We start from the raw sequence: 23143 nt of genomic DNA, 5'->3' as shown, positions 1-23143 counted from the left end.
GGCATACGAAGTCTTCTGCCATCCAAAGAAAGGGTCTCCTAGTCACCTCAGGACAAGTTTCTCCATTGGCCCCCTCCCACCTTTCCTCCTAAAATCAACAGGCCATATGGGAGATGGGAGAATCTTACTCTACACTGAGGCCCTAGGTGAAGTGGCTCATTTCCCATGGTCTGACTACAAATGTAAAACCTGCAGCAGACTCTAAACAGGTAACTCACTGCTCATGAGGGGCTAATGTGCACTGGTGTGTAAATCTGCATGCACTCTGCAAACAGAACTTGACCTGTGTTCTAGTTCTGCCATTTGCTGGCTGTATGGCCTCGGGCAAATAACTACATCTGACTCACCTTAGTTTACTCCTCTGTGAAATTAGGATGACTCTCCACTTTGCATGGCTATGGTGGAGGCTAAATTAGATGCCCACAAAAGGTCTAGCCATGCCAAACACACAAACAGGCACTGAAGGTATGCAGGCTGCCCCTTCCTTCTGCACTCGCGTAACAGAGACCGCACCGCAGCAGAGAACCATAGGTATTCGTGAGACGGCCCGTTTCCCCAGCGCCAAGCGCATGTCTGATTCATCTTTGGATCTCAGTGCCCCGCAGAGGGCCTGGCCCAGAGGAAATGCATAATAAATGCTATTTAAAGGGAGAAAATGAGAATCCTTTGGGTCTGAGGATGTTAAGATTATCCTGGCCACAGTCAAAGAAAATTTTGATTTTCAGTTTGGCCAAATAGGCGCTTGCTGCAAACTATTATATAGTTCAAAGCAAATAAGCTATTCTGAATTCTAATAATTACATTCTCTAAAATATAAAAACCCAATTGCCCGACAGCTCTCAATTTCAATTTTGAGAATCCAATTATTTCCTAAACAATGAAGTGGGTAACCACAGAAACTTGTGGAATCTCTTTTCCTAGAAAACATGAAGGCCAGGAAAGAAGCCAGTTTGTCTGGAAACTGCTTCAAACTCCATCTATAAGCAGAGGCTAGACCAGATCAGATGCCCCTCGGAGGATCCTTCCAGACCTATACAACTAAGATGTTAGGAGAAATAACTAAAATAATTGTGTCTAGTTTACACCCTGGAAAGTGAAATAAATACAATTCAACATCTCTTAACACAGTCATTAGAAATTATTTTACTTGGACCGGCTTTATAAGCATATTTTTCTGAGACTGTGCTAAACCATCCCAAGCTAGCAATTTAAATATGAGCTTTCTCTAACAAGACAGAATAAAGATTATTATTATAACAACACAAAAAACAAGATTATTCTATTGTTCCATCTTTCAACCTACTTGTTTCCATGTACCCCAAATCTACTCATTCCCAAAGCTTCATAAGGAACACTACTTCCCCCGAATATTCCATGCTGCTCTCCCACTAATGATTTTCTAGCACATCTAGTACTCATGTCACATTGTGCAGTCACTTGTTACAAACTGTCTTCTACTCATATCTTTTGCAAATAGCAATTTTTGTTCCCTTAGCTAAAATGTAAGCTCCTTAGGCGAGGTCCAAGAGTTATACTTCTCGAGTACTCCTCTACTGTGTCAGTAATGAGTTCATGACACGTGCTTACAAATTCTCATTGACTGACTAACCGATTTAAAAATGAAGAGAGAGGGGCACCTGGGTGGCTTAACTGGTTAAATGTCTGACTCTTAACTTTGGCCTAGGTCATGCACTTGTGTCTTGAGATGGAGCACTGTGCTGGGCTCTGTGCTAGGCATGGAACATACTTAAGAATCTCTCTCTCCCTCTGCCCCTTCCCCCATTCACACGCGCATGCACACACACTCTCTCTCATCCCCTCTCAAACAAATAAATAAACAAATAGATAGATAAAAGTAAAACACAATTCAGAGAGAAAGCAAGAACTACAGAATACTGTCTACACTGAGGACCAAAATGAAGCTTTGGTAAAATCTAAAATAAAGTTTTCAGACTGCTATATATTGACATTTGTCATTTACCTGAAACTAGAGTAGTTGAAGGTAATACCTGCAGAGGCTAAAGAGAAAGACCTAGAGTTAAAGATCACATTGGTTTAGCTCCTGCCCTCTAAGGAACGAGGAACTATCCAGGGGCGGCCACTCACAACACAGCAGATGGAGGCCATTTTGGAAAACCTAGCACACTGCTCAGATCACAGAGCTGTGCAGGTTCTGCTTCTGCGTGGGATCAAAGATTCATTCTGTCAGGCCAAGTCAGTCAGGGGGAAATACATAGAAAGGAAAAGAGACTTAGCAAATTAAAATGTTGTAACATTATTTTCAAAAAACCAAGTGAAACTTAAGTTTTCTCATTCTTCATAATCCAAGGAACACATCTAGAACAAGACTAAAGAGCTCTACAGTCCAGTCATTACCAGGGCTCCTTGTCCCTACTACAAGACAGGTACGGTTTGAGGAACTGGGAATAGAGCAGTTCATTAAACCCACAATTTCAGTAACAATTACATGAAGACGGAGCTTAGTATTTTATGAAAATAAGAGACCTCCAGGATGGTCCAAATCTCTTATCTTGGAGAAAACCAAGGCCCAGAGAAGTTAACTAATTTGTCTCAGTTGGTAATCGTGTCTATATGGCAACAAAGGCAAGGAATAGAAACCAGGTTTCTTATCTCTCCTCTAGTAACAAAATTTACTTGCTCTTTAAGCAACTATTTTGGTGTGCCTTTTTTATGCCACACATATGGGATGTACCAGGTATACAAATGAATAAGATACTGACTCTGTCCTCAAAAATTGCAGTGTAATTCTAAGATGGGATGAGCACTTTAATAGAAGTGGTAACAGAAAAAAGTAAACTCTGTCTCTAATTGTGTAGGACTTCCAACATTTTATTTTTTTAACATTTTATTTATTTATTTGAGAGAAAGCACATGTGAGGCAGGGGAGGAGCAGAGGGACAGGGACAAGCAGACTCTGTGCTGAGCTCAGAGCCCCACTTGAGGGTGGATCTCAGGACCCTGAGATCATGACCCGAACTGAAACCAAGAGTCAGATGCCTAACTGACTGAGCCACCCAGGTCTACAACTTCCAACATTTAAAAAAAAAAAAAATGAACGGTTAATCATTTGTTTAATCCCCACCACCGCCCTACGAGTACAGAGCACAGATCTTATTATTCCTGTTACATAGGTGGAGATATTGAAGTACAGAGAGGATAAGGGAGTCTATTAAGGTCATCTCTAGCGGCAACAAAATGCCTAGAAACCAAGTCTGTTTACTCCAAGATAGACATTTTTTTTCTCACTAGATGGAAAAGGCAGATGTTCTTCTTATGACCAGTTCCCTTCTGACCAAGAGCATACATTTGCGAAACCATGTGCAGAACAATCTGTGGCTGTGAAAGTAGACTTAACTGGCCTGTGGCGTCTCATCAGCTGAGCGTAGTTATTCGATAGTTGAATAAACCATCAACAAGCCCTCATTATTACTAGTATTCTTAAAATACCCCTTATATATCACAGAGTAGATGGCAAAGTTTCTGCCCTCAGGGAGTTAATATTGTAGGGAACAGGGCTATAAACATTTTTTAAAAAGTGACATAATAGAATAGAATAACCACTACAAATAACAGCTAATTTAAGACACTAAAGGTTTTGAAGAGCAAATCTGGTGGACTCCAGGAAACTTCCATACTCTTTAAGAACTAAACAGAGAACAGAAGCCCTGTATACATAATGATATAGACCAATCTTCAGATTAATAAAGGCTCTTTCTTACCAAACATGTTCATCACATTTTTTAAAAAATTAGTAATTTCTTAATTCCTTCATTTCACCTTTCAACTTCACTCAAAACAATTATATGAATATTCCATTTCCCTCTTTCTAGGAAAGTTACATATTTTGTAACTTTCCCCATCTAAGAAGAATGAATTCATAATGGCAGCTCCCATCAGCATGCCTTTGGCAAAACGATTAAAGCTGTGTGATTTCATTGTGTTAACCTTCTACCCTCCTTCAAATGTAACCTAAATGGAATCTATCTGATGATTTTCTCCTATGCATAGTAAAATCTGTATACACATCTGAGAATCACTCACTTTCTAAAAAGTAAAAGGGAAAAAAGCATTTCTTCGCTGTCATGCTCAGTTTTAAACAATAATTTCACTGTTAATTATCTCATACTTTATTGATGCCATTATTTATCATGGCCTTATAACATGACCAAACTGTTTTAAACCTTAATACTTTTTAGAATTATTAACAAAATAAAGAAAGCTAAGGAGAAACAAAATATTAGTGATTTCAAACTACTGAGAGGAAGAACTTCTTTAGAAACCGGCTAAATAGTAAAAATTGTAATCATCCTTTCAAAGGAATGTTAGCATTATTTTAAAAATAAAACTTGAGGGGTGCCTGGGTGGCTCAGTGGGTTAAAGCCTCTGCCTTCAGCTCAGGTCATGGTCCCAGGGTCCTTGGATGGAGCCCTGCATCGGGCTCTCTGCTTGGCAGGGAGCCTGCTTCCTGCTCTCTCTCAGCCTGCCTCTCTGTCTACTTGTGATCTTTGTCTGTCAAATAAATAAATAAAATCTTTTAAAAAAAAAACAACTTGATTAAAACAACAACAACAACAACTCTTCAGTATTTCCTGAATATACTCAGGGAATTCATCCTTATAGCTGTTGGTTTCTTTTTAAATATTTGTTAAATTTCATAGGGTGATAAGTAGCAATTTAAATGACAATTCAGAACTATCAGTAAGTTTCATTAGAATTATCCACCGTGCATCATAAAATATATTTCATGACATTTTCTAATTCCTAAAACTCACTTCCATCACAAGAAAATATTTTAACAAGTAACAGCTTAAAACCTAAATTAAAAGTGTGATTATCAGACTTTTAAGGTAGGAGAGGAATAGGGCCTTATTTATCTACAGATCATTAAGAGAAAATATGGGGCCTATTTGGATCTTAAAGGAAGCAAAGAAAGTAAGTAAACATGCAACGACAGTGACATCTAGTGTCAACTTTTGCAAGCCACTAGACTACCATCAAATCTTCCCGAGTACTGAAGAAACAACTATTCAAAACTTTTCTTTAAAAACCAACAAAAGGGACTTGTGCTTTAGACCTAAAAATGACGCATCATTAAAGGGTTTTAATAAATCTCCTTTCAGACATTTTAAAAAAACCTTAAACATCTTAAAACATCTTAAAGAAAAACCATAATACTGAAGACCTAAAAGTAAAAAAAAACATTGGTTATTCCGTGTGGCCAGCATCTATCTGTAACTGCTCCCCTTGGCTACAGAAAAAAGCAAAGATACTACACAAGCTACTACTTGGTTAGCACATCAAGAAAAAGCAATTAAAGACATTTCAGGAATACCGGAAAATGCAAAGAAAGAAAAAAACTTCAGCTGCTGCCCTGAGAAACAAGCTCAACATTTCAGCCCTTGCTACCTTGCTATATTTTTGTTGCTTTGAAAGGTCCACTTATTTAAACAGTATGTATTTTTGCCCAAGAGCTTAGAATTTGGCAGCCTAGGTTAATTTACCATAGCATTTTAATAGTTTTATGCTCTAGATGAATCCATAAAAGTAAGTAAATTTCCAAAAATTATTTTTGGCCTGGACAATATTTTGTAAAAAGTAAAGTTAGCATTAGATGAAGCTTACCTATTTTTTTTGGAGAGTTCATCCTTTCCCCTTTTAACTCCAAATATTCTTGTGATCAAGGTACTAAAAAGAAGTGTGGATGAATTTCTCACCTAATGTAAAAATAATGCACAATAAGGGTTAAGAAATATACATGGCATGAAACCAACATTTACAATGTTCAAACTTGACATTCAAAGTCCTTACCCAATGGGCTAATGTGGGGCTAAAGCAAATATGGTTTGTGTTCAGGAATAATTTTCAAAAACTGTATAGTAACTGAATCAATGACTTCCTCTTATACTAAGCCCTGTAATCCAACCACATGCACACAACACAGCTCTTTCCTGTACTTCTAACATTACCACCAACTATTTTATTTTTTTGTCCTTGAATCATCAAATAACCTTATTTTTTTTAATTCATTTTCCTGTACTGTTTCTGACAAGGAATATCCCTTGATATTGAAAGAGCTCAGCTCTTTCTACTTATTTTCTGTGATCATTTACCTATGGGAAATATTTATAAGACCTTACTCAATCCACATTAATTAATACAGCCAAGAAAATACTCAATATCCAAAATGTTGTTTATTAACTCTACAATGTAGTAATTTAATGAATTTTGGCCCTATATTCATCTGAGACAACTGGTTAAAAAAATAAGAGGGGGGGCGCCTGGGTGGCTCAGTGGGTTAAAGCCTCTGCCTTCGGCTCAGGTCATGATCTCAGGGTCCTGGGATCGAGCCCCGCATTGGGATCTCCGCTTGGCGGGGAACCTGCTTCCCCCCCCCCCCACCTGCTTCTCTGCCTACTTGTGATCTCTCTCTCTGTCAAATAAATAAATAAAATCTTTAAAAAAAAATAAGAGGGAACTATCATTAATAAACATAAGTCATTTCTTCAAAATAATAATAATAATAATGCCTGGGGTGCTCAGTTGGTTAAGCGTCTGCCTTTAGCTCAGTCATGATCCCAGGCTCCTGGGATCCAGTCCCACATCAGGATCCTTGCTTATTAGCAGGGGAGCCTGCTTCTCCCTCTGCCTGCCTCTCCCCTGCTTGTGCATGCTCTCTCTCTCTCTGACAAACAAGTAAATAAAATCTTTTTTAAAAATGTAATAATAGAGATATATATTTCCAAACTAATATGTCAAGATGTTTTGTTGGATCATAAAACTGTCCGGAATGCCACGGCATATTGGGCCTCCTTGATTACCTTGCCAAATCAGAGCAGAGATGTATAAATACATATTGAGTTCCCTACAGTGTGTAAGCACGATACCAGCCTATGGAGAATATCTAGAAGACACCCTTATGGCCGACACAGAACCTATATTCATAATCATATGGTATGTTTAAACAGCAGCATAAGAAGAAAGGTCATTGAAAGTAACGATGGAAGATTTACATATAGTTGCCTGCAACCACTGCTGCAAGGGTCACAAACTCAAATGCCCACAGGGACCAGCGAGTGGCAGGGGCAGCTCAGGACTAGGACTAATTTGGTCACTATTCAGCTTCCACTGAGTCGCAGGAGGGGATGGAAGTCCAGTGTTGCCAGATCTGCCTTTTCAAGAGAAGCCAGAAAACCCAGTTTTTATGTGAAATCTCACTATTTTGAAATGTTGGGAACAAATTAAAGGAAAACAACAACAACAACAACAACAAACACCGAGGAGGCCAAATAAAACATAGTTGTAGGCTAGATTTGACCTATCCGCCACTGGTTTGCAACCTCTCCTCTAGAAGCCCAAGGCTGACTGAGTTCACGCATGGTTAACTCTAGGAGTGGACTACAATTCATACCCAAGTGGAGTAATTCATACCAATATTGCAATGAGACCTAAAACTGGACAGGTTCACATATGCTCATTCCACAATCAACACACATTAATGAAGCACCTACCACATGCCCTAATATCCCTAAACAACGAATCAATCTGTCCTGTTACACTGTGAACATGGCCTCTAGCCATGATCTAGATCATCCCCTAGTCCAGATCTTGATTATCTCTCACCTGGTCTACTGACTTAGTGTCCAAAGATCTTGGGTTTAAGACGGCTTGGTAAAGTCATATAAAAACCCTGCCCTCTCTCAGGTATCACACAAAAAAACCAAAAAAAAAAAAAAAAAAAAAGAAAAATAGAAGCACACATTCCATCCTGCCCTAAACCAAACCTTCTAACGAAGGCTGCCAGATGCGGTCAAGCTAAAATTGAGTTCCGGGAGATGAAAGGGCACAAGTGCCAAGGCACCCCTTAATCAAAACTTAGAGGACTGCTTTACGAAGCGAGTGGGAACAGCCAGAGAGAAAATCCCTTGTCTGACTCAGTAAGCTGGAGGCAGGAGCCAGTCTTCCAGTAATATTAAGAGAGATCTGAGGGTTCCAACAGTAGTAGTCTGATCCCCTCAGTATCAAGTTCCCTCATTAGCAGCCAACAGTCACCATTGCCTGTTTCAGTAGGTGTAGCAACATGGTGATATTCTACCATTAATTAGTGACAACTTTCAGAAAGTAAAGTTTCCCCTCATCTGCTCTTTAGTTACCCTGTGACTGGATTACTACGCATAAATTTACCAGTTTGCACAATAATGAGTTAATGCCATACCAGCCCCCCAGGGCCACCAAGTAATGATCTTTTAAGACATTAAAGAAAATTAATTTTCCTTTTCTTGAGATAAAATTCACATACCATAAAATTCACCATATTAAAGGGTACTGGTTGGTGGTTTTTACAATATTCACAAACCAGGAAACTACCACCACCTAATGCCACAATATTGTCATTACTCCAAATTGAAGCCCTATACACGTTATTAGTCATTACGCATTCTCCCCGACCAGGCAAGCAATGATCTACTTTCTGTCTCTATGGACTTGCCCATTCGGGACATTTCATGTTCACAGGATCATGCAATATGCAGCCCTTTTTGTCTGGCTTCTTTCACTTAGCTGTTCCCAAGGTTCACCCGTGCTGCAGCATGTCTCAGTAGGACACTCCTTTTCACAGCCAAATACGATGCCATTGCATGGATATACCGCATTTTTATAATCCACTCGTCATGTGACGGACATCTGGGTTATTTCCATTTGGGGGCTACTATGGATAATGATGCTATGAACACTACAAGTTTTTTTGTGTGAACGTGTTTGTTTTCATTTCTTTTGCGTATACAGGAAGAGATGGTACCGCTGGGTCATATGGTAATGACAGAGTAGGCAGTCAGACACGAGCTGGAGGCAAAGGTGGTGACAAAGAGGTGATACATTAGAAGCCTGGGGCACAACATCCTGACTTTGTGGCTTTTAACATCCTGGCCTCACAGCTTCCAACACGGTAGGGCTAACAGACCAAGGGCCACAGGTGCAGAACATGCGCTCTTCTCGTCAATCTCTGCCCCCAGGGTAACCTATAGCTTTATTAAAATATATTCACATCGTGGTCTCTTCAATCCACCCCTGATTTATCCCCATGGCAAAAGATGGCCCTGGCAGTTACCGCAAGGACCTTGCAGGGTCGAAAACTCCCCCTCCCTAGAAGTCCCTTAGAAGACTGGAAACAACCTCAGCTGGAGACCGCCCTAGCTGTGACCTACAACCTATGCAAACATAAAAAGAAAAGATAGCCCTAATCCCAGTATAGCTGCGACCTCTGAACCTGCCCAATCTCCCACCTTGAGAGTGTAACATCCTTGATAAACTGCTTTGTGCCTGCTACTTTCCTTCTGGCTGTCTTGATCCAAGCACGGATCCTCATGTAAATCTTTCATGGGGAATCCAAGAACCAAGATCTCCATTTACACAATGCAGACTCTCCCCCTAGTAACAGTAACTGTACTTTTGAGGACCTGCCGAAGTGATGGTACCATTTTACATTTGCACCAGCAATGTATGAGGGTTCCGATTTCACCAGTTCTCCAAATGTTCCCCAGTAATTGTTATTGTCCATCTTTTTTATTATAACTATTCTAAATGGATGTGAAATGGTATCTCATTGTGGTTTTGATTTGCATTTCCCTACTAAATAATGAGAAAAATATTGTTTTTTTCTTTTGCTTATTGTAACATATTCACATATCTTTTATGTGAAATAATTTTGAACTTGAAATAATTTCAAGTTCTTTGCCCATTTTTTAACTGGGCTGCCACTGAGTTTTAAGAATTCTTTATATATTCTGGGGCACCTGGGTGGCTTAGTTGGTTGGGCATCCAACCTGATCTCATCAGTTCAGGTCTTGATCTCAGGGTCATGACTTCAAGCCCCATTTTGGGCTCCATGCTGGGCATGGAGCCTACTTTAAAGAAAAAAAAAAAAGTTAGTATATTTTATATACTAACCAAATATCAGATACATGATTTGCAAATATTTTCTCCCACTCTCTCAGTTGTATTTTCATTTTCTTGATGGTATCCTTTGAAACACAGACATTTTAAATGTTGATCAAGTCTAATTTATCACTTTTCTCTAGCTGCTTGTGCTCTAGCTGTCATACCTAAGAAACTGTTACCTAATCCAAGGTCACAAAGATTGACAGTTAATTTCTTCTAAAAGCTTCACCATTTTCACTTTTACATGTAGGAGTCTGATCCATTTTGAGTTATTTTTTTGATATGGTTTAAGACAGGAAGCAAGCTGATTCTTCCACATGTAGTACATCCAGTTGTCCCGGGACCATTTGCTGAACGGACTATTCTTCCCACCACTGAATTGTCTTTTTTACTAAATGTTAGATTTTACTTCTGGATGCTTACTTCTATTACATTGATTTATAACTGACTATTCTAATGCCAGTACCACACTATCTTGATTACTGTTGCCTCTGTCCTAAGTTTTGAAATTTGAGCATGTGAGTCCTCTTTTTTTTCTCCCAAGGTTGTTTTGGCTAGTCTGAGTCCCTTCCATTTTCATCTGAATTTTACAATCACTTTGTCAATGTCTTCAAAAAATTCAGATGGGATTTTAATATATATTGAATTTATATATTGATATATTTTTATATATTGATATATTTTTATATATTGATATATTTTTATATATTGATATATTTAATATATATTGAATATAGATAGAATCTGTAGATCAATTTGGGGAGTATTGTCGTCTTAACATTGTATTGTCATCTTAACAGTATTAATGAGGTCTTCTAGTCCATGAACATAAAGTGTTTTTCCACTTCATTTAAGCCTTCTTCAATTTCTTTCCAAAAATTTTCTGTAATTTTCAGCATACAAGTCTTATATTTCTTTTCTTAAATAGAATATTACTTTATTAAATAGTACTTAGTATTCCTAAGTACTTTATTCCTTTTGACGCTAATACAAATGGAATCCTTTCTTTTTTTTTTTTTTAAGATTTTATTTATTTGACAGACAGAGATCACAAGCAGGCAGAGAGGCAGACAGAGAGAGAGAGAAGGAAGCAGGCTCCCTGCAGAGCAGAGAGCCCGACAAATGGAATCTTTTCTTAATTTCACTTGTGGATTCTTCATTGCTAGTGTATAAAAATACAATTGATTTTTATATATTAATCTTGCATCCAACAGCCTTGATGAACTTGTTTGTTAATGATTAATTATTTAATGGTGTTGTATGTGTGTGAGTGTTTCCGTGTGTTCCTCAAGATTTTCTATATAGGAGACCGTTATTGAAAAATAGATAAGTTTTGCATCTCCCTTTCCAATTTGGTTGATTTTTAGTTCTTATTCTTGCCTAATTGCCCTACCTACAACTTCAAGTACGATGTTGAATACATATGGTAAGAGTTGATATCCTTGTCCTATTCCTGATCTTAGGAGGAAAGCTTTTAGTCTTTCACCATCAGTGTTAGCTACAGGTTTGTTAGCTACAGGTTTTCCAATGACATCCTCTGTCAGGTTGAGAAAGTCCCCTTCCATTCCTAGCTGAGCATTTACTGAGCATTTATAACATGAAATGGTGTTTGGATTTCTGCATCTGCTTAGATGCTCATGTGGTTTTGTCCTTCAGTCTATTCATACGGTGTATTATGTTGATTTTCATGTGTTGAAATATATACTCGATATTTTAAATGTGTAGAAGTTATATAGCATAACATTAAAAACATAAATGTGAATATAGAGAAATAACTAGCATGGAAGACACTACTGGTTCCTTAAGAAAGGAGAGTGTCCCTATGTTTTGCAATAATAGTATAAATGGTTCCAAGACATCTGGTTAAAGTTCTCCTTTTTATTTTCTAATATTCCGTCCATATTTTTGTCCCTATCCATTATAAAGCTAATAAAGGAAGGAAATTATGTAGAAGTACAATTGGGAGAGAGTGGAGACAGACTGACAAACTGCATTACCAACTCCTAAATCACTGATCGAAGATGGTTATATGAACCACTGATACCCTATCAATGTGGGTAGGGTCATTAACCGGCGCCAATATATCTTGAAAAAACTCTTCATAGTAACAACAAGGAAAATAAGCCCAGCTTGGGAAGGATGGATCAAGGAGAATACAAGTAAAAAGGAGAATAATAATGGGAAAAAACAGTAGTAAAGTGAAAAATGGACAGAACAGAACGGCTGCCAAATAACTCCGGCTATAATTAATCCTTATCATAAGGAAAATACCAGAAAACCTTCCTGTTTTCTTACCACCTTCTCCATCAAGCCCCCAACATATGGTTGATAAAGACTTGATATTCAGTTACAATGGCTATCAATTTTTTCCCTTCTATTCACTAAGTACATATACTTTTCCTTTCTAGCATGAAAAAGCTAACCACATAGACTTGTGTAGAATATAGAAGGATTTGGTAAAAGAAATCAAAATTAGGTTTCACGAAGCAGTGTGTGTGTGTGTGTAGAAGTGTGTACACATGTGGACATGTATATATATAGATAATACATTTTCCTTATGTATGTATGTCTCTTCTTATATAATATAATGCTCCCTTGACAAATAGTTTTAAATGATAAATGCAGAGCCTCTCATGAGTAATCACTATGTGGTATAGTCACTGATAAACATTACACCTTCACCCTTAATATATGGCCACATCCCTGAGAATGGGATCTGTGTGTAATAGGAAATATTTTGTCTAGTGTACATGGCGCCAGTTTACAGTAGAAAGAAATACTTTCTGAAAAAATTCAAGGAGATTTGGATTCTTATTTGTCTTTCATCCCTTCTTAGCTATGTGACCTTGAAAAAGACACTTAAAACTTTAGGTCCTAAATCCCTCATCTGTAATCCAGCAAAGCTGTACTGGGACTGTAGTGTAATAGGTAGAGCAGGGCTAGATTTAAGCACCACACAGCCTTCAGCCTGGCCTCCTTGTGGCAAACTCACAACTACTGGAGACCCTGGACATGCTGGGGCCAACAGAGCATAGAGTATGCACATGGCCGTGCTCCTGGGTCCTTTTCCTCCTCTGAAACCCACTGCATATTGTAGACCAGAGTTGGCCTAAGGGAAGCAACTAAGGATATACCGGATAGAAATATAAGCCCAGTGTGGGTCTTAGTAGGATGTTAAAATGCATACTCAGTGGAATTTCTGGGCAAGCTGGGAAGATAAGTTAGCTGCCCTGTAATGAGGATGCAGGGAAAGAAGATCAGGTTTTCCAGTCATTGAACAAAAAAAAAAGATTGCCCAGAAATGTCTCGGTTCCCACATACATACCTGTAAATTACCCTTACGTAATTTTTCTTTAAAGATTTATTTATTTCAGAGAGAGAGAGGATGAGTGGGGGACAGGGGCAGAGGGAGAGGGAGAAGCAGACTCCACACTAAGCAGGGAGCCCAACCCAGTGTTCAATTCCAGGGCTCTGGGATCAGACATTTAACTGACTAAGCCACCCAGGTTCTTTAACTTAACTAGTTTCATCTCTAAAATACATGTCAGGGGCGCCTGAGTGGCTCAGTGAGTTAAAACCTCTGCCTTCCGCTCAGGTCATGATTCCAGGGTCCTGGGATTGAGCCCCACATCGGGCTCTCTGCTCTGTGGGGAGCCTGCTTCCTCCTCTCTCTCTGCCTGCCTCTCTGCCTACTTGTGATCTCTGGCTGTCAAATAAACAAATAAAATATTTTAAAAAATTGTTAAAATACATGTCAAAGATCATCACATGCCACCATTTTTACCAATATTTTTCCATTCTGAGCCATCATCATCTCTTGGCAGAACTACTACAATAGCTTCCAGATTAGTCTTCCACCTTCCCTGTAAGTCTTGCCAGTTTTGAGTCTCCATTTTTAACTACAGCAATCAGATGCCTTCACTCCCCTATTTAGAAACTCTGTCATGAAGGCAGTAGGAGCCACAGTTTCAAACCCCAGGTCTGTCCCAACTACACCCATGGAGGCTCTGGCTCATCCAGCCATTTTCAGACTCGGATGACACACTACATCACAGGGCATGGGAACTGCCTTTTCTCACACCTGCCCAAAGGTTGTACCAACCCCTGCCCAAGTTGTGTTAATGCCTCAAGTGTTAACCTTTGATAGTAAGAGAGAGGAGACGGACTGTTCCAAGAGGTGGTAGTTTCACATGGCCTAGAAGATCTATCACGTGACCAGACAACTAGCTCAGTTTTCCAGCAAGGTCAAGACCTGTTCAGTAACGCCTTTCCTCCATTGTCTCACCTCTTCTCTTTATTCTTTCATTCTTGCTGCTGGGGTTTGTACCATTCAATAAAACCCTGGCATCCAGATTGTACTTCCAGTTTTGTTTTCTAAGGAACAAGACCAAAAGCCTACAAGGTAGGCAAAACACACCTTCTCTGTATTCCTGTAACACCGAAATCATTCCCTATAATGTCACAGATTCTGAAGTCAGACGGATAATAGCTGTATGTCCTTAGACAAAGTTGTTTTGCCTCTCTGAGCCTTGTCTTCCTTATATGGAAACGGGGATTATAATAACAGAATCTACTTTACAAGTCTGTTCTAAGCATTAACTGAGATTTTCAAAATAAATGATGTCACGCACACAGAAAATCTTCAACAAGACAGCCCTTATGATGATTGTGTCTTCTTTATCCATGTATTTCTTAGTGTTTACTGTAGCATCTGCAACACAATAGGTATTCCTAATGCCTAATTTGTTGACACAATACCTTACCCCTGTATTTTAAAAATGCCCAAGGCGTGGCCGAGATCGAAAAAACTTGTATGGTCTCAATAAAAAAGACTGAGGAATGTGTAAAAACAAATAAAATTATATATGGATGCTTATTGGAAAAATGTTCCTTTACTACAAAATTAAGTTAATTTCACTTGTGTGTGTGTGTTTTTTTCCTCTCCATCCTGGAAAAACAGGAAAGTCAGAAGTACTAAAGCAACCTTTAGGCCCAACATCCATTCCTGAGAAGATGTACACAAATTAGGTTTCTGTAAATTCAATCATATTTCACATGTGTTCAGAAAAAAATCATTCTCTAAATGACCTCAACAGAGAATCCTGTGGTAAGCTGCTTTAAACTGTTGTAAGTGTTAATTGTTTTAAAATGAAGCCCTCTTCGCGTTCATGGACTATGTTGATTTATAATTCGGCCTATCTTAGATTAAGTTTTTATAAGGAAAAAAACACAACAATCAATATACTAAAGACAAAGGATTGGTCATTATGATGTTTATTTCCTCTAGTATAGCAAACTGAAAAGACCCAAAAAAAATTCTTCAAAACCAGGGTTAATAGGGAAGAGTCCCGAAAATAAAACTACACATGAGCACTTATATGTACTTACACAGTCTTCTGTGGATATAGGTGTATATCTGAGTACTATACATACATGGAACCCACATTAAAAGAAAGGCAGAAAATATATCAGAATGTTATACCTATGAGGTAGTTAAACAGGGGACTTTCACTTTTCTTCTTACGCTTTTCTTTATTTTCAAAATTTCTGCAGTACATGTGTTACTGTCTTAAAAGGTCTCAAAAATTTTTTTTTTTGAAAAAAAAAAGAGCCACTCGTTTTTGATACTTTCAGTTTTGCTAAAATGTTGGAAAAGTCACCAGGTTTCATTCTCTGAAAGCATGTCTTTGTTCATCTTGAATTCATGGCTTAACGAAAACAATATTGATATTTCTGGCAATCAGTTTTATGATCTCTAGTTTTCCAGATGGTCAAGCCACATTCCTATCTCTATGACTCTACTTAAGGTACACAGGTACTGCTCTGTTTCCTGTAAATGCAGAGGGTAATCACTGTGTCCTCGGGAGTAGTTAGGCAATGCTCCTAGCCAGGATTTTAGATATTCATCTTTCTTACAGGAAGATGCCCAATTTTCCAGGCAGAAGTTGGCAACCTTAGGGATTTCTCTTTACATTGGGAGTCTGTGCCTTTAGCTATCTACCACATGCTGACCTTTCATTATGACAGAGTTATAAAATGGTTTGTGCCAATCACTGACTGGAAGGCCTGCCTTTCTAGCAAATTCTCCATTCTGCAGGTAATGTATTAAGGTCTAGCTTCTTTCCTCCTCTCCCTTTGCCAGTCTTTTTTTTTTTTTTTTTTTTTTAAGCTACATGTCAAGCACTCACAAGCCACAAGTTAGTCTCCTTTATTCCGGAAGGAAAATAGTAAATTCATGGTGCTTCTCCCAGGAATCAGGAAAGATGACCGTCTTAAATCCAACAACTACTATCCTGAGTATTGTCTACTATCTTTAGAGTTCTCAGTCTAAAAGTTTCTGGACAGTGATCATATTGCCAAAAAAAGAAGAAAAAAGGTGACTCAATATTTAACCTCCTCCATTTTAATACTTGGGGTTTTTCCCTTTGTTTTTTACCTGTTTTTTTTTATTTTTTTAAGATTTTATTTATTTATTTGAGAGAGAGAATGAGTGAGAGAAAGCACAAGACAAGATGGGGGGGGTGTAGGAGGTGGGAGGAGGCAGAGGAAGAAGCAGGCTCCCCACTGAGCGGGGAGCCCAACTCAGGACTCAGTCTCAGGACCCTGGGATCATGACCTGAGCCGAAGATGTTAAACTGACTGAGCCACCCAGTTTTTGTTGCTGTTGTTGTTTTTTACCTTTTGATAGAGTGTATTTATAGCACTTACTTGACACTCTGATACCATAGTCCGCAGCATCCAAAAGAAAGATTAAGAGTTGTTCTGCTTCTAGCTCAACATCACTGACCAGCAGGGAAATGCAAATCAGAACCAGAATGAGATACTACTTCATAGCCACTTGGATGGCTATTATCAAAAAACAAAGAAACAGAAGAGAAACTAACAAGTGTTGGCAAAGATGTAAGGAGAATGGAGCTCTTGGGCATTGCTGATGGAAGAATCAAATGGCACGCCACTGCAGAATACAGTTTGGCCGTTTCTCAGAAAGTTAAACATAGAATTACCATATGATAGACACAACGGAATTGAAATCAGAAACTCAGTAATTGTATAACAATTGTATAACAATGTTCATTACAGCATTATTCACAGTAGCCAAAAAGAAACAACCTAAATGTTTCTTTTTGTTTCTTTTCAGATGACTGGATAAACAGAATGTCAAATATATGCTCAATGGAATATCACTCAGTCTTAAAAAGGGATGAAATTATGACATATACTATCTTGAAACCACTATATTAAGTGAAATAATCCAGATACAAAAGGCCTAACATTCTATGATTTCACTTATGATGTGCCTACAGTAGGTAAATTCACAGAGTCTGGGAAACCGAACAGGTTACAAGAGGCAGCAGGAAGAGAGAGAGGAGGGGAGACTGTTCAACAGACATAGAGCTCCTGTTTAGGATGATGAAAAAGCTCTGAACACGGATAGTGGGGATGACTGCACAATACTGCAAGTGTACTTCATGCCCCTAAACTACACATTTTCAAATGGTTAAAATGGTAAATTTTAAAAAAGAAATAAATGACAATTTATACAAAAATAATAACAATGTAGTATGGGTTTATAATACACATAAAAGTGTATTTTATATATATATAAATATACATACATACATATATATGTATACATACATATATATACATACATATGTGTGTATATATATATATATATATAAAATGTGTAATAAAAGCACAAAGATTGGGGCACCTGGGTGACTCAGTCATTAAGAATCTGCCTTCGGCAACCCACGGAATGGGAGAAGATATTTGCAAATGACAGTACAGACAAAAGGTTGATATCCAGGATCTATAAAGAACTTCTCAAACTCAACACACACAAAACAGATAATCATATCAAAAAATGGGCAGAAGATATGAACAGACACTTCTCCAACGAAGACATACAAATGGCTATCAGACACATGAAAAAATGTTCATCATCACTAGCCATCAGGGAGATTCAAATTAAAACCACATTAAGATACCACCTGACACCAGTTAGAATGGCCAAAATTAGCAAGACAGGAAACAACGTGTGTTGGAGAGGATGTGGAGAAAGGGGAACCCTCTTACACTGTTGGTGGGAATGCAAGTTAGTGCAGCCACTTTGGAGAACAGTGTGGAGATTCCTGAAAAAATTAAGAATAGAGCTTCCCTATGACCCTGCAATTACACTGCTGGGTATTTACCCCAAAGATACAGATGTAGTGAAAAGAAGGGCCATCTGTACCCCAATGTTTATTGCAGCAATGGCTACGGTCGCCAAACTGTGGAAAGAACCAAGATGCCCTTCAACGGATGAATGGATAAGGAAGATGTGGTACATATACACAATGGAGTATTATGCCTCCATCAGAAAGGATGAATACCCAACGTTTGTAGCAACATGGACGGGACTGGAAGAAATTATGCTGAGCGAAATAAGTCAAGCAGAGAGAGTCAAGTATCATACGGTCTCACTTATTTGTGGAGCATAACAAATAACATGGAGGACATGGGGAGATGGAGAGGAGAATGGAGTTGAGGGAAACTGGAAGGGGAGATGAACCATGAGAGACTATGGACTCTGAAAAACAACCAGAGGGTTTTGAAGTGGCGGGGTGGGGGGGTGAGGGGTGGGGGGTGGGTGGGAGGTTGAAGAACCAGGTGGTGGGTAATAAGGAGGGCACATACTGCATGGAGCACTGGGTGTGATGCCAAAACAATGAACACTGTTATGCTGTAAATAAACAAACAAACAAACAAACAAACAACAAAAAAGAATCTGCCTTCAGGGGCACCTGGATGGCTCAGTGGGTTAAACCTCTGCCTTCTGCTCAGGTCATGATCTCAGGGTCCTGGGATCGAGCCCCGCATCGGGCTCTCTGCTCAGTGGGGAGTCTGCTTCCTCCTCTCTCTCTCTCTGCCTGCCTCTCCATCTACTTGAGATCTCTGTCTGTCAAATAAATAAATAATATCTTTTAAAAAAAGAAAAAAAAAGAATCTGCCTTCGGCTCAGGTTATGATCCCAGGGTCCTGGGATCAAGTCCTACATCAGGCTCCCAGCTCAGCCAGGAGTCTGCTTCTCCCTCTACACTTCCCTCTAACCCTACTCCTTGTGATACCTCTGTCTCAGATAAATAAATAAAATCTTAAAAAAAAAAAAAAAGAGCACAAAGATTGGGAGGAGAGAAGTAGAAGTATACATTATTAGGTTCTTACAAAATCTTATACTTCAATGGAAGTGATATAATAACACTTGAGGATTGACTGTGATGCTTAAGATATATGCTAAAACTTCTAAAGCAATCACTTCAATAAGAAAACAAAGAGTTATGGCTAAAAAGCCAACAAAAAAGATAAACAGTCGTTTATTAAAACCTACTTGGAAATATAATTAAGTCAATGAAAATAAATGGCAAAAGTACTTACTGCCCAGACTGGTGATGTAAAGCCTAGAATTGCAGCCTTAGCTCCGTCAGCAACATACGGAATAATATTTTCTCCCAGACGTGTATCTCTGAACAAGGCTCTAAGGATATTTAAACCATGAACCTAGAATAAAAATCTGAAAATCAGTTGTGGGTCAAAGACCATGGTAATTCTAAATCTGTACAGATCTAATAGTTAACCTCAAAAAAAAAAATAACTTAATTACAGTAAGAAATAGATAATCCACAAATGAAAGAGCAGATTTTAATAAAAAAAAACTAGTCTCTGAGTCAATTTTTCTAAAGTAATATTTGAACAATGCAATAAAAAAAGCTTGATCCAATGGACATAGGCAGAATCCTGAACCTACCAAGTACAGACAACATGCTCTTTTTGAGTACACACGGAACATTTAATTTTTAAAAATGACTTCAAACCTAGCCACAAATAAAAATCTCAACAAATACCAAACAATTAAAATCGTAGAGATTATAGTCTGATTACAGTGGAATTAAGTTAGAAACTGATTTCTTTCAATATATTTAAAACTGATACTTTTTAAAAACACCGGTCAAAAAAAAACCCCTTTTTTAACACTTGGCAGATGCACTGTAAGTAGAACTTAAAACAAATGCATGCTTTACATGCTTCTATTTAAAAAAAAAAAAGACTAAAAATGAGTATGCCAAGTGTCCAATAAAGATGATAAAGAACAATAAATTCAAAACAGAGAAAGAAAATTTAAAAGAGCAGAAAATCTGAAAAAAGTAACCCAAAGCTGATACTTTGAAACAGAAACAAACTTCTGACTAACCAAGAAGAGAGAGAAGAAAATAAGCAGTATCGTTAGAATACCAAGGATGACATGACTACAGATAAACGAGAGAATAAAGTAAAAGTAAGAATACTGCTATGAATAACACTACCCTAATCAATTCGGAAAATTAAGTAAAAATGAACACTTTTCCAGGAAACAGAATTTATCAAAACAAATTCAAGGAGAAATTAAAAAGTTAGGTAGATGTTAGCACTACATAAAGGAAATCAATAGATAAAAATCCTACCCAGACACCAAAAACAAACAAAAAAAACCCCTAACCTAATAACTACAATTACCAAAAAATTAACCCACATGATTTTATGTATGAATTCTATCAAATATTCAAAGAATAGATAATCCCAATTTACATAAACTATTTAAAGAAAAGACTCCCAAATTTATTTTGTCAGTCTAGCATAGCCAGGCTATAAATACAAAGTAAGGACAACTATTTTGGGAAAATGGTATGTTAACAACACCCAATAATCACTCTTAGGTAACTACTAAACAGAAATGTACATATATATTCACCATTGGGCATGTACGAGAACATTTGTAATAGTACTATTCTTAATAACCTGAATTTTAAAACTACCCAAATGTTCATCAACAGAAGAATGAAGAAGTTATATAATATTATAAAACAATGAAAATGAATAAATCACAATTTGGATGGATACTATAGACATAACATTGGTCAAAAGAAACCATATCAAAAGAGTGTATAGTGTATGATTTCATTTATTTAAAACGAAAAAAAAAATAGGTAAAACTAAAACTAAAGTGTTAAAGTTAGGCTAGTGGTCCCCCTTGGGGAAAAGGTACTGATGAGAAGGGAGCATGAGGAGGCTTTTCAGGTGCTAAAATTTAGTTCTGTCTCTTGCTACACACAAATGTGTTCACCTCATGAACTCTACTGTGGTGTACACATGATATACACATGTCTTTGTAGCGTTATAATTCAATAAAAATTTTACATAAAAAATAAGGTACAGCATGAAAAAAGAAAACCACAGGTCGGTCTCACTTATGAATCCAGTGAAAATATGCAAAAATAGTTTTAAAAAACTTTTAAGTGAATGTATTAAAAAAATGTATAATGTATAAAATGTATTAAAAAAAATGTCAAAGTTGTGGGTTTGGCCTGTAGGCAAAGATGGTATTGTATGAAAAAAATCAGTATCTTCATATTTGCAAATTCTAAAAAGAACCATTTATCTCAAAAGGCACTTGAAAGCGTTCAATAAAATTTGATTTCCTCAATGAGATAGAAGATAGATTTAAACCTATAGCAAATATTAGAAACAACACAAGGCTGCCTGCTATCTCCATTTCTATACAAACCATATTACAGGGTCCAGCCAAAAGAATAAGAAAAATGTCCTATGAATAAGAATTAGGAGGTAAAATATGTTTAGCATTATTCACTGAGGATATGTTTATCCATAAAAAAAAAATCCAAAAGAATTTACATCTAAGTCATTAATTGTAGTACAGCAATTGCTGACATGACTTCTTTTTTTATATTGAATTTTTCAGTCCATGAACATGGCTTTTTCCTCCATTTATTCAGATCTTCTTGGGTGTCTTCCATTATTTTTAAAAATAATTTTCTATAAAAGTCTTATAGACCTTTTGTGAGATTTAATTTTTGTGAGATTTAATTTTTCTAGTAACTATAAATGGTATTTTAAAGATTATATTGTACGCTGACGATTTGTACAAGTGCAATTAATTTTTTTGGTTACTGTTGTGCTTAAATTCAGTGCAGAGTCATTTTTCCCAAACAAATCAATAAATTTAAATTCCAACCAAAATTCTAAAAGGGGTTTTGTTGGGTCGCCTGGGTGGCTCAGTGGGTTAAAGCCTCTGCCTTCGGCTCAGGTCATGATCTCAGGGTCCTGGGATCGAGCAGGAGAGGGGGAGTTGGGGTGCAGAGGGAGGTGGAGAAGCAGACGCCCCCCTGAGCAGGGAGCCCAATGCAGAGCTTGATCCTAGGACCCTGAAATCATGACCTGACCCAAAAGCAGATCCTTAACCCACTCAGCCACCCAGGTGCCCCAGGAAAATCATTTGAAAACAGCAAGACCCTAATTCCTACAAGACAAAGGCAAATAACCAATTTGAAGGCAGCCAGAGGTTTGTTTTTTAAGATTTTTTATTTATTTACATATTTATTTGTCAGAGAGAGAGAGCGCGAGCGAGCACACAAGCAGGTAGAGTGGCAGGCAGAGGCAGAGAGAGAAGCAGGCTCCCTGCCGAGCAAGGAGCCCGATGCGGGACTCAGTCCCAGAATCCTGGGATCATGACCTGAGTCAAAGGCAGCGGCTTAACCAACTGAGCCACCCAGACTTCCCCAGAAAGTGTTTAAATGAGCAATTCACAGAAGTAATCCAGAAGACTAAAAATGAAACATGAAAATATGTTAAAGCTAGCCAGGTATTAGATAAATCTGAAATAAAACTGGGAAGCGCCATTTCACATGAAGCAGAAAGGCAGAAACTAAGTATAATGAAACGCCATTCTGAAATTACAATGAAGCTGGGGCGCCTGGGTGGCTCAGTCAATTGTTGAACTTCTGGTTTCAGCTTAGGCCATGATCTGCCATTGTGGGATCAAGCCCCAGCTTGGCCCTGATCTACTTCAGATTCTCTCCACCTTCCCCATTCCCTCTCCCATGCCACCCCACTCACACTCTTTCTAAAACTAATCAATTAAAAAAAAAGAGAGAGAGAGAGAGAGAAAGAGAGAGAAAGAAATTACAACGAACGAACTTACACCTCACTCACCTTGAAAAATGTCTATTGGAAACACCCAAACTATAAAAAGATGTATGGATAATACCATTTATGTTTTTTACAGACAGAGATCACAGGTAGGCAGAGAGGCAGGCAGAGAGAGAGGAGGAAGAAGGCTCTCTGCTCTGCTGATGTGGGGCTCGATCCCAGGACC

General features: G+C 38.0%; 1 protein-coding gene across 1 annotated transcript in view; it reads right to left on the bottom strand.

The window, feature by feature from the left end:
• The window catches only part of THADA (THADA armadillo repeat containing), a 326156-nt gene that overhangs the window by 222486 nt on the left and 80527 nt on the right, over positions 1–23143 (bottom strand). The window contains exons 25-26 of the mRNA XM_045980964.1: positions 19372–19494; positions 5644–5735 (exon numbers count right to left, since the gene is read on the bottom strand). Of these exons, the coding sequence (XP_045836920.1) occupies positions 5644–5735; positions 19372–19494 (215 nt within the window). The remainder of the gene's footprint in view (positions 1–5643; positions 5736–19371; positions 19495–23143) is intronic.

The sequence above is a fragment of the Meles meles genome, chromosome 16, assembly GCF_922984935.1.
Source record: "Meles meles chromosome 16, mMelMel3.1 paternal haplotype, whole genome shotgun sequence".
NCBI classification, from domain to species: Eukaryota; Metazoa; Chordata; class Mammalia; order Carnivora; family Mustelidae; genus Meles; species Meles meles.
Note: the sequence above shows the minus strand (reverse complement) of the source record. Positions and strands in the feature narration are given on the sequence as shown.